This window comes from Antechinus flavipes, chromosome 2 (assembly GCF_016432865.1).
Source record: "Antechinus flavipes isolate AdamAnt ecotype Samford, QLD, Australia chromosome 2, AdamAnt_v2, whole genome shotgun sequence".
NCBI classification, from domain to species: domain Eukaryota; kingdom Metazoa; phylum Chordata; class Mammalia; order Dasyuromorphia; family Dasyuridae; genus Antechinus; species Antechinus flavipes.
In genome coordinates, this window is record NC_067399.1 from 259,986,040 (window position 1) to 259,999,095 (window position 13,056).

General features: G+C 39.8%; 1 protein-coding gene across 1 annotated transcript in view; it reads left to right on the forward strand.

Moving 5' to 3' along the window:
• Window positions 1-10,118, forward strand: part of ENTPD2 (ectonucleoside triphosphate diphosphohydrolase 2) — a 28,175-nt gene extending 18,057 nt beyond the window's left edge. Inside the window, exons 6-9 of the mRNA XM_051976923.1 lie at window positions 516-770; window positions 1,257-1,376; window positions 8,290-8,424; window positions 8,878-10,118. Coding sequence (XP_051832883.1) covers window positions 516-770; window positions 1,257-1,376; window positions 8,290-8,424; window positions 8,878-9,081 — 714 coding nt within the window. The 3' untranslated portion in view covers window positions 9,082-10,118. The remainder of the gene's footprint in view (window positions 1-515; window positions 771-1,256; window positions 1,377-8,289; window positions 8,425-8,877) is intronic.
• Window positions 10,119-13,056: the final 2,938 nt, after the last annotated feature.

The window sequence follows — 13,056 nt, forward strand, 5'->3', positions numbered from 1 at the left end:
GAAATTCAGAGAAGGGACAAGATCAATGTGGGAAGGACTTTGTAGAGAAGATAGATAAAATTTGAACTGATACTTAAAGGATGGGTGGATAGAATGTAGATGAGCAGTGGAGCGGGGAAGATTTCAAGTGGGGAAAATAGATTAAACAAAGTATGAAGAGAGAAACACATCTGATATATGTAGGAGTTAGTGATAATATAGGCTTAATGAAAAGGAGAATGGATGTGGGGAAATAGTAGGATTATAAGTATTATTTCAGAAATGTGGAGACCTTGAATGCCAAGTAGAAAAATTTAAACTTGAGCCTATAATCAGTTAGGACTCAATAGAAGTTCTTCAGGAGGGAGAAAATGTGATTAAAAAGGTAGGTTTGAAGGTGATTAATTTGATAGATGTTTCTGCTGGGGCCAGGTGGGCTAAGATCAAAAACACCGATGGCTGCTACTCGGGAAGATGGGGCCAGGATATGTACTGATAAGTTTATGAACCCCATCTCTGCATCTCCTCCTTTCCAGAGACATAGTTCGCACCCCTGCTGGCCTGCAGGCTATTCAGCAAAAGTCTTCCTGAAGGATGTGTACAGCTCACCTTGTACTTCAGCCCAGAGACCCGCAGACTATGATGACATTGCTGAGGTGACCCTTTCTGGGAGTGGAAATCCTGTCCTCTGCCAGCGGCTTGTTTCAGATCTTTTCAACTTCTCATCCTGCTCCTTTTCCCAATGCTCCTTCAATGGCATTTTCCAGCCTCCTGTGACTGGGAACTTCATCGTGAGTCCTGGGGAATCATTTATTTCACTCTGGGGTATGGGGTAGGGCCATTAGGGGCTTCAGGATTCATTTTGCAGCTAAAACCCATTCCAGCAGCAGGGTTAGGCCTGTGGCCTACTCTTCTGGATTTTATCCCAGATATTAACTTCACCCCTGTGTCATTTTTTACCCTCTCCCTTTGGGAGAGAACAAAAGTCCTTAGTTCATCCCAGACACCAGATATCCTTAAGTAGAGGAAATTAAATTACCTCCATAGAGGTGTCTCTGAAAATCATTGACCCAAGATGAACAGGGATGATCTATTAGGGAATCTTGAAGGGTAGGGACATAGTGGACTTGAACAGTAATGAGAGAATGTGGTAGTTGAGGGCATTGAGATCATAGGGACTGGAGATGGGGTGGCTGTAACAACTGAAGGTAGGCAAGTAGAAGGATGAGGAACAACTGTATCCTTATCCTACTCCTATATCCTGTACTTGTCCTTAGGCCTTCTCTGCATTCTACTACACTGTGGACTTCCTTCAGAAAGTGATGAAGCTGCCTGTGACCTCTACAACGGAGCTGAGGACTGCAGCCAAGGCTTTGTGCAATGAGTCATGGGAAAAGGTAAGGCCTTTTTGATGTCTGCACAGAGGGTACAAGATTGTATGTGCAAAATCTTGTGGCCACAGACAGGGTGTTAACAATATATCTCTATCAATCATTTCCATCTCTGTCAATAATTTCAACTTCTCAATTCCATCTTGGATAGAATTGAAGGTCAAGAGCGAGATAATATTTTTGGCCCACCCTCCTGCTCCCAGCCCTTCATCCCATTCATGTGAGAGACAACAAGAAATTCTTAATTCAGCCCAGATACTAGATATCCCTCAGTTGAAGGAATAGAATTTCCTAGACTAGCTTAGAAGATGAATTGAAGGAGCATCCTCTTACTCATGATGGTTCCCAGAGGTCCACTGAATGCTTTATCTCTTCTCTATTATTTAAACTGCAATTTAAGCACCTCCTTTATGCCAGAGGCAAGGCTAGGTGGTGGCCTTACTGAGGCAAAAATGTTGTAGTTCTTTCTTTCTGGGAGCTTACATTCCATTGAAGAGATAATATGTAAATTAGAATGTACAAAATAAAATGTAAATGGGGGCCTGTGGCTTTGGGGAGGATTCTTCTAACTCATTACTAGGGGAAAGGGATCAGTAGCTTTTTGGAGAAAGTATCATTTGAATAGGATTAAAGGAAACCAGGAATTCTAAGAGAAGGAGTTGGGGTGGGAAAAGCTGTCCAGGTTTGGGGGATAGCCATTACAAAGTCCAGGAGCTTAATGTAGTTATCTATTTGAAGAACAGAAAGAAGGCGTGTTATGAAATACAGGGAGGCAAATAACATACAGGGGGTCCCAAAAGTCTTAGTGCAGTTTTAAATTTTAAAAAACTTAGAAGTATAAATGCTACAAACTTAGCAAAAAATTTCCAGTCCTTTTCAGCAATTGGAGTCTCTTTAACAGAGGTAGTAAGGTGGTTTACCATTTCCTTCTCCAGCTCAGTTTACAGATGAGAAGATGAAGCAAATAGGGTAAAGTGACTTGCCCAGACAGAGTTAGTAAGTGTCTGACGTATTTTACACACACACACACACACACACACACACAAACAGCCACACAACTAGAAAGATTATTTGTTTTTTAAATATTGAATGTTTCTTGTTAAAATTTAACATAACTACCATCTTTTGCCAAGACACTAGTTGATTTCAAACATGGTAGACAACTTCATCAGCTACTGCTCACTGATTGAAAGAATTGCATTTGTAATTTTAACCTTAAGATCATCCAAAGAACAAGGACTTGATTTCTTTTTATTATTATTATTAAAGCTTTTACTTTTCAAAAGATAGGCATGGATAATTTTTCTCTCCTCCCTACCCCCTCCCCTAGATAATAAGTAATCTAATATATGTGTTAAACATGGTAAAAAAAATATGTTAAGTCCAACATATGCATACATATTTATATAATTATCTTGTTGCACAAGAAAAATCAAATCAAAAAGGGGGAAAAATGAGAAAAAAATAAAGTGCAAGTAAACAACAACAAAAAGTAAGAATGCTATGTTATGATCCACACTCAGTTCCCACAGTCCTCTCTCTGGGTGTAGATGGCTCTCTTCATCACAAGATCATTGTAATTGATCTGCATTGTGAATCCTCTCATTGTTGAGAAGTGTCACAAAGGATTTGATTTCTTTATGACACATCTGATGCAACTTCCTCAGAGAAAAGTCTAATGGGATAGATCAGGTAACCAAAGAGACCAAGCAAAAGCAACATTATTCTGGCTTTGAGAAAGTACCATAAAGAAATTACAGCACACAATAGATATCATGGTTGAATACCCTACCTTGCTAAAATAGTTTAAAATTGATTATTAAAAATTCATAAAATTACATAAATGGGAAAATTAAAATAATTAAGTTTTTTTAATAAATAAGTTTTTAAAAACTATTTTGTAAATTTGTAACATTTATACTCCAGAAGTTATTATCCTTTATCACGTAAACATGTGTACATCTATACATCTGTATATATACACACTCATATATATACACACACATATACATATATATATACAACTACCAAAGTGTTGTCCTAAAGTGAAATCTGACCCTTTCACTTCCTAATTCAATAAATTCTTCTAAACAAATGCCTTTAGCATCAAATATAAGCTACTGTATTTAGCTTTCAAAGCTCTTCATGACTTGGCCTCTTTCAATGTTTGTTATATATGTCCCCAAATTCCTAGTTTCAAAGCTCTTCATGACTTGGCCTCTTTCAATGTTTGTTATATATGTCCCCAAATTCCTAGTTTCAATGAGGCTATATAAAGCTAAATACAGTAGCTTATATTTGATGCTAAAGGCATTTGTTTAGAATAGGAAGTGAAAGGGTCAGATTTCACTTTAGGACAACACTTTGGTAGTTGTATGTACATTAGAGTGAAGAAGAGAGACTTGGCAATGAAAGACATTTTAAGAAGCTAATGCAGTAATCCAGAAGTGATGAGGACTTTAACTAATATAGTGGCCTTATGAGTAGAGTGAAAAGAATAGGTTTTTTAAAATAGCATTTTATTTTCTCCAAGTATATATAAAGACAAATTTTAACATTTATTTTCAAAAATTTTGAATTCTGAATTGTCTCCCTCCCTCAGTAAGAGTTCTGAATTGTCTCCCTTATTCCCTCTTCCTCAAACATTAAATAATTGACATTGGTTCTATATGAGCAATCCTGTAAGACATATTTCCATATTATGTTGTAAAAGAAGAAAATGAAAATAGCATAATAAACTATGAAATATCTATTTTAAAATATTCAATAAGGGGGTAGCTAGATGGATCAGTGGATAGAACACTTCCCCTAAATTCAGGAGGACCTGGGTTCAAAGTCAACCTCAGATACTTTCTAACTGTTTGACCTTAGCAAGTCACTTAACCCCAAAACAAAAAATGAAATATTCAGTAGGCAGCTGAAAGGTCTCCCTCTCAAAAGAGAACATGGTTGGATTTATATATTTAGGAATGTTTTTCAGAGAAAAGATCATTAAATCCATGAGAACTGATGAGGTTACCAAGTGAAAGAATGTAAAGAGATAATAGAAGTTTTCCAATGATCAGAAAGTATGATAAAAAAAAAAAAATGAACCAACAAGGAAAACTGAGAAGGGATCAGATAAGTAGGGAAACTCTAAAGAAGAGAGAGTATCCAGTAGGAGATAGTGGTTAACAGTGCCAAATACTTCAGAGAAAGCAAGAGGGATGATGAGTGAGAAAAGATCATTAGATTTGTCAACTAGTTAAGAGAACTTTGGTAACTTTGGAGAAACTTTGTTTCAGCTAGATGCTGTTGTTAAGTCAGATTCAACTCCTTGTAACTCCATTTGGGGTTCTCTTGGAAGAGATACTAGAATGGTTTGTCATTTCCCTTGTCCAGCTCCTTTTACAGGTAAAGAAACTGAGGCAAAAAACAGAGTTAAGTATCTTGCTCAGGGTCACAGAGCTAGCAAATGTCTGAAAGTTGGATTTGAACTCATGAAATCTTTGTGACTCGTAAGCCCAGCACCGTATCTACTGTGCCACCTAGCTGACCACAGCAGTAGTTTCAGCTGAGTGTGATAGCTGGATTACAAAGGGTTGAGAAGTGAGTGAAAGAAGTGGAGACACAGAGTGCTAATATGAAAGGGAGGAGAGATTGCTTGAAAATAGAGTAGGGTCTAGTAATGGCATTTGGATCATGCAGTGGATAGAATGCTAAAAGTTTGAGTCGGGAGAACCTGAGTTCAAATTTGGGCTCATATTTGTATGGTGTACACCAAGTCACTTAATCCTGTTTGCCTCAGTTGCTCATCTGAAAAATGAGTTGGAAAAGAAAATGGTGAACTACTCTAGTATCTTTGCCCAAATGAGGTTAGGAGGATCAGACATAGAAAAGATTCAACAAAAACTAGGGTCTAGGAAGAGTTTGTTTGTTTGTTTTTGGAAGGTGGAGGGTTGAATGTTTTTGTAAGCAGCCAGAAAGGAATCAGTAGATAGAGTGAAATCTAAGATTTGAGGAAGATTATTGTGAAGTTGATTTGCTGAAGAAGACTGGAGGGAAACTGAATGCATCTCTAGAGGGACTAGGCTTGTTTAGAAGAAGGGTCATCTTCTCCAGGGACTGAATGAAGCAAGGGAGGAGAACATGAGGATTAAATGTCTAGAAGTTTTTGAGATATAAAGGAGCTTCAACTCAGAAAAGTAAACCTTGAGGTCCTTACCTAAGAGAGAGAGAAGTGGGAAGCTTGGGAAAAGAAAGGAAAGTTTGGAACAGCTTATGTGGGAAGTGGGATGGAGAATCAGAGAGGAGTAAAAGAATTCCCTTGTTGATGAGAGGGTCCAATTGAGATTAGATAATATAAAGTTGTAGTAAACACTGTTAATTTCATCCTGTGATTTCCATCTGCTCCTTTCAGCAACCCATGGATAGGAGTGGAAGAGGTACATAGGAATAATCCAAGATTGTAGTTTGACAAATCTTTAGTTTCATTAGTATTTTCTCAAGCACTTGGTATTCCACTCCAAAGGGAAGCAAAGACACTAAGGTCTACTTCATAGAGGAGGTAACTGAAATTCAGAGAGGTAGAGTAACTTGAAGAGATTAAAATTTCAGTTTATGGATTGGACTAGTTGACCTCTAGAGCCAATTTCCTTTTTTTTTTTCTTTATTATAACTTTTTATTTACAAGTTATATGCATGGGTAATTTTATAGCATTGACAATTGCAAAATCTTTTGTTCCAATTTTTCCCTCTTTCCTTCCACCTCCTTCCCCAAATGGCAGGTTGACATTGGCATGTTAAATATGTTAAAGTATAAGTTAAATACGATATAAGTATACATGTCCATACAGTTATTTTGCAGTACAAAAAAAATCGGATTTTGAAATAGTATACAATTAACCTGTGAAGGAAATCAAAAATGCAGGCGGACAAAAATAGAGGGATTGGGAATTCTATGTAGTGATTCATAGTCATCTCCCAGAGTTCTTTCACTGGGTGTAGCTGGTTCAATTCATTACTGCTCTATTGGAATTGAATTGGTTCATCTCATTGTTGAAGAGGGTCACATCCATCAGAATTGATCATCATATAGTATTGTTGTTGAAGTATATAATGATCTCCTGGTCTTGCTCATTTCACTCAGCATCAGTTCATGTAAGTCACTTCAGGCCTCTCTGAAATCATCCTGTTGGTCATTTCTTACAGAACAATAATATTCCATAACATTCATATACCATAATTTATTCAGCCATTCTCTAATTGATGGGCATCCACTCAGTTTCCAGTTTCTGGCCACTACAAACAGGGCTGCTACAAACATTTTTGCACTTGTGGATCCCTTTCCCTTCTTTAAGATCTCTTTGGGATATAAGCCCAATAGTAACACTGCTGGATCAAAGGGTATGCACAGTTTGATAACTTTTGAGCATAGTTCCAAATCACTCTCCAGAATAGCTGCATGTATTCACAATTCCTCCACCAATGTATCAGTGTCCCAATTTTCCCACATCCCCTCCAACATTCCGCATTATCTTTCCCTGTCATTCTAGTCAGTCGGATAGGTGTATAGTGGTATCTCAGAGTTGTCTTAATTTGCATTCCTCTGATTAATAATGACTTGGAGCATCTTTTCATATGGCTAGAAATAGTTTCAATTTCTTCAACTGAGAATTGTCTGTTCATATCCTTTGACCATTTATCAATTGGAGAATGGCTTGATTTCTTATAAATTAGAGTCAATTCTCTCTATATATTTTGGAAATGAGGCCTTTATCAGAACCTTTGACTGTAAAAATGCTTTCCCAGTTTGTTGTTTCCCTTCTAATCTTGTCTGCATTAGTTTGGGTGTACAAAAACTTTTCAATTTGATATAATCAAAATTTTCTATTTTGTGATCAATAATGATCTCTAGTTTTTCTTTAGTCATAAATTCCTTCCTCTTCCACAGGTCTGAGAGGTAAACTATCCTATGCTCTTCTAATTTATTTATAATCTCATTCTTTATGCCTAGGTTATGAACCCATTTTGACCTTATCTTGGTGTATGGTGTTAAGTGTGGGTCAATGCCTAGTTTCTGCCATACTAGTTTCCAATTTTCCCAGCAGTTTTTGTCAAATAGTGAGTTCTTATCCCAAAAGCTGGGGTCCTTGGGTTTGTCTAGAGCCACTTTCCAATTCTTGAGATCCTGCAATTTTTTAACCTTTCCAAACTACACTGAGTTAATGTTAGAACCAGGATTAAAAAGAACTCCTGACTCCCCAGAGGTAAGGCTTTTTTGATCTTACACTATATTCTGTGGTTAATTAGATTATAACTGATTATTACTTGTACCTAGTCTGAGCTAATATAGGATTAAAGATCCTTTCAGCATTTTTCAAATCATCCTTTGTTTAAATTTCCCTATAAGTGCTTTTTTTTTTTTTTTGTCTTGGAGACCCAAACTTCCTCTTTCTGTCAAAATGTTAATTTGCCAGCTCGGCACTCCTACCCCCACCCCAGCTTGAAGGCATGGAAGCCTCACACACAAATGTTAATGTATTGGTCTCCCAAAGGCCATCTAACTGAATTCTTTCTTGTCCCTCTGTGGCCTCCTTTAATAAAGGGCAGATTTCTGGCTAGCCTCCTTGTGGGTTTTGATCTAGTAGGAAAAAGACAGAATTTGGGAATCTGGATATCTTACCTGTAATCTAATCAAGTGTTAGGAACCAGCTGCTGTTCTTTCTCTGGGACTCTTGTTTCCTCATCTATAATATTTTGGAGGTGGAAGAGAGGAGGAGATAAGAGGGAAGAGTTAGATGACAAAATATACAATGTTCCCATAAAATCTGAATTTCTGATTATAAAATAAGACATTTGCTGGGAAAAGGAATAGGGGTGGGGAGTCAAGGCTCTGAACAATGGCTCTGTTGAATGTTCTTCTGTTCCCCATCCCCAGCTGCTGGAGCTAGCCCCTAGTCAGAAGTCCCGACTGGCAGATTACTGTGCCTCTGCCACCTTTATATATCAGCTCCTTGTTCAAGGCTACAGATTTGATGAACATACCTTTCCCAGAATTGCTTTCCAGAAGAAGGTATGCATTAGATTGGGGATGGTGATGTGTGAAACTTTGAAAGGGAAAAAGAGTAGAAGAAGGGAGGGTGACAGGGTGGAAGGCAGAAGATGGGAGGAGAGAGAAGGGCTTTCTTAAAGTTAGCTCCTTGAGGCTATATATATATTGTGGCTATAGCTTGGATATCACCAGGTAAGAACAGCCTACCTTGGTGTTCTTTGCCTCATTAGCACTTGTGTCCCCACACTATTCTTACCCTTCCAGTCTTCAACTTATTAGACCAAGAGGAATTAAAGGGGATATATGGCTTGGGCTCCTTCTGAAAGTATATGTCCAGAGACTTGGGCAGAAAAAGAAATTAGAATTGGGATGGCTATTTGCTCACTCTATTAAGGGAGATGAGGGCTGTGAGAGTGTTTCAGAAAACTCCTTGACCCAGAGTCTGATTGTTGATTCTTCATCCTTTCTTTTTAGGCTGGAGACACATCTATTGGCTGGGCACTAGGTTATATGCTGAACCTGACCAACATGATTCCACCCGGCCAGATACGTTTCCATAAGAGCACAGAGCATGCTGTTTGGATAATCTTACTTCTGCTTTTCATCATGATCATATTTATTTCCTTGATCATGCTTTTTTGGTTTGCTCGACCTTTCAAGACACAAAGTGCCATCTAAATTAGTTGCCTGGCTGGGATGGGTCAGATCCTGTCCTTTTTATGGTCCGCAGCACTGCTATCCCTTCCTAGTGTTCTAAAAACAGCAGGATTGTCTGCCCTTCCAGCCTAATTTTTATCAGATAGGACAATTCACTGCCTCTTCCTGGCATTTGGGGATGGGGGGTTGTGTTGTATGGATGGACTGACTTAGGGAAGGAAGAGACTAGAGCAGAGGAATAACTTAGGTAACTTGGGTTTTCCCCTCCTCAGCTTGGGGAAATCTCTTCTCATTATTGAGAAGTATTGTATGAAAAGTAGATACTGACAGAGGTGATAACAATGATTCTCACCAAACCTAGCCTAAGGCCTCTAGCGCTAGAGATCCCTGTAACCCAGAATGCCTCCCAAACCTTAGTCCATACATCTGTCTGACCTGGTATCAGTATGGCTTGTTATGGGCTCGGGGAAACTTCTAGTGAAAGTTTGGGGAAGACACAGCCAGGTAATTAATTAGAAGCCCATATCTGATATGTGTGTCATGGCGTGGCACATCCTAACCTTTAGCAAACCCAACTCTCCACCTGATTCTCTCATTTGTCCCTTTCCATCTTTGTCTTGAGCCAGACTCTTTCCTTACTGTGGCCTCTGAGATTCAGGGATGACAATATTGACTGAACTACTCAGGTAACCCTTTCCTGTGGGATGGGGATGAAGTCTAATCTCTCCATGGAGGGCAGCAGTCCTGTATCATAGAAAAGCAGATAAGACTTGACTAATGGAGAGCCTTGGGGTTGGGAAGCAGAGATTGGACTCAGTGAAAGGGAAAAATAAATCCTGGAGAAGAAGCTCCTAATTTCAAACTCCAGAGATACCCAGCATGCATATGGTTCTCACTGTGGTACTTGTATAACTTTGGGGAGAAGGGGGAGAGAAAAAGAGAGAGAGAGATGCCATCTTTATCTCTCTGGGCCTGTCTTGGGAGAGCCATTGGCATTCATTATTTGTTTTTAAAAAAATAAGAAAAAAGTTTGTAATAAAATATATCCTGGATAACCAGCCATTGCTGAGGCTCATTTCTCTTTGGGGTGAGTCCCTGGCCGATCCCTGGCCCACATGCACATTCTATAGCTTACAGTCCCAGAAACATGAAGAATGAATGGTTACCTTGACAAAGGGGCAAGGGCATATGTGGAGAGTGTTCCTTATGGAGCCCTTCTTGGAGAAATCCACCTCAAGAAAATGAATTATTTTGAGCTAGGAGTGGAGGTTGTAGGAAAAAGTAGAAAGGCAGAGGGATTCAAATCCAGCATTCCTTAATTAAGAATCGATATTAACTTTCCCAAACAAGAACCACATTGAGAGTGAATACTGGGGGTACATGCCTGTGTATGTGTCACCTGCACAGCATTTTATTAACTCCATTCGGAGCTTCCCCTTCCGGGTAGGCTTTTTCTACACTCTGCACACGTTGCTACTCCATCCCATCTCTCTCATTTTCCCTCTGTGGAGAGGGAGAGTCCCAGGCTGCAGGAATCCGCAGTGCACATTGGCCCGAATCTCTGTACTCTAATCTCCACCCAGGCAGATGTTTGGCTGGTGCTTGGAGGTGGAGGGAGAGAGGAAGGCTGGAGAAGCTGTTGTCACGGGTGACTCAGGGTTGATATGCAGAAGGGAGGGGAGAGACGAGCCAGCACACCCATAGAGATTGCATCTGATGTATAGGATGCTCAGCTTCAGATCAGCTCCAGGGGGAGGCCACCTTTATCTTTAAGTGAGGACATTTTTTGAGAGGATTACCTTCAGGAAGATATTTCCAACGATTAATGTTTGGGAGGGTTGAATTTAAAAGAACAACATGGATTTTTGCCAGTCTCCAGTGTTACTACATGAATTGTTTATTTCCTGTATTCTCCCCCTTTGAGTCCACAAGGAGATGGACACACCCGTGTCTGCATCGCAGTGGGCAGGCAGCCCTCTGTCCACCTCTTCCAGCCAGGATTACACCCAGCCTAAAACCTCTTCGTGTCCCCTGCAATGCAGTTTAGGCCAAGTTCGAGATCTGGAGTACCTTCTGCCTGTCTTGCCCTTGGGGTGATTTCTGTGCATTTTTGGCCAAGTCTGTGAGACCAACCCCCAGTTTCCTAGTCCAAAAAACAGGTATTGTAATTCTGGTCTAGAATACTGCCCTGAGGGTTGGGTGATTGAGAAAAGTAGGTGGAAGCTCCAGATTAAAGTAAAAGACTATGAATAAATAAGTTTGTTTTTTTAAAAGGCTCTGCTCCAAACCTTATCTTATTTTCTTAAATTTTGAAAAATAAAGACTTCTGCTATTTCTGGGTATGGATGGACTAGATGTTTGCTGTTAAATTATTAACCTTGCAACACAAGGGTATATGCAACTGGACCAAGACACAAGAACGCCCACCTTAAAGGCTTCTTTAATTAGCATTGTTTCCTGGGACTTCACAATCATACTGGTTACTGCAAGTAACCTTAGTTAGTTGAGCAGACCAAGTGGTAGGTCCTGCTCCCCACCTCAATTGGAATGATTCATCTTAGACACTCCTCTCCTCCCTCCCACCCCCCATTTCTGGGAAATGAGCTCAGATGCTATTTCTGTCTGGCCAAGCTGACCTTCAGAGATGAGAGGGAGTGGGCACAGTGAGGAAGGGGCAGATTCTCCAAGAGTGAGCCCCCACCAATAGCCATGATTCTCAGATCAAGAAAACTGGCCAAGAGCAGACCCGCAGTGTGTTTTGTGAGCCAATGATTTCTGCAGTGTGAAGGACTGGAAATACACCCTTCTTTGAGCTGAAAGGATAATAAGACCACCCTTTCTCAAAAACCCCTCCTGTTTAGCCATACAATATCTCCTACTGAGAGTTATAGCAGGATGATTCTGAGCTATAATAATGGGAAAAGTAATATAAGAAGGGAACACATTGGGTTGTATCAAGGACACTGAGATTATAAGAGCAGACCCTTGGGGCTTTATAGGCATACATAGGGAGTATTATAACAAGGGCACTGAGAATATTATTAGAGGGGGATTTGAGGATATGCTAACAAAGATTTCAGGAATTGTAATAGGGAAGACCTTGTGAGGGGGTCCTCGAGGCTTTGCAGCTTGGCAAGTAGTGTTCCAAGATAGGAAGCCAGAGGACTTTAGAACTGGTACCTAGAACTTATTGTTAGGGGAGATACCAAAAGTATTTTGTATATTAGTCTTTTTATTCTAGTGGCCTTCAGTTTTTAGGAACATCTCTCATAGTGACTGAGAGTTCCTGGGTACTTGACCTCTCAGAGCCCCAGGCAACTTTTTGGTTCCTGATTGACTCAGATTGAATGTAAATAGCAATCATTTTTGCTTTAAACAGAAACCCTGAAGGTCTTTCCCTCCCAGATTTATTTATTTGTTTGTTTGGACTAAGGGAAAGAGGAGATTCTTTGCATCAATTGCCACTTTGCCTTAATCACTGAATGGGCTCCACCACAGTTAAACTGACCTGTGGAAGACTTTAGCTTAAAACGAGCCATAGTCTCTGATTTCATCCTGGGCGCCCTGATCTATATCTGGTCACTGGACTCAGATAGGTCTGGTGGGGAAAGTAAGGCAGGAGACCTTGCACAGCCCTCTCATTTAAATCCAGCTCACTTACATGTCATGACATCAGCTCCCTGATGTCATGGACCTCTTCAAGAACAAAGGAGGTACTGATCTGCTTGGGTAAAGGGACTAGTCTCTTTAAGGAAGCCATTCCTATACCAGTGAAATCATTGGTCCAGACCCAGTCCCATCTATCTTCATAAATGTACCTGGCCAGGGAAACCACATAGTTTTACAATTGTAGAGTGGAATGATCAACTTAAAATTAGGGGACCTGTATTCAAATCCTCACCCTCCCACTTAACTATGCATGTGATTTTAGACAAATCATTTAATCTCGCTAGACCTTAGTTACTTCATTTGTGTTAGAGGAGAAAGAGGAAGGAG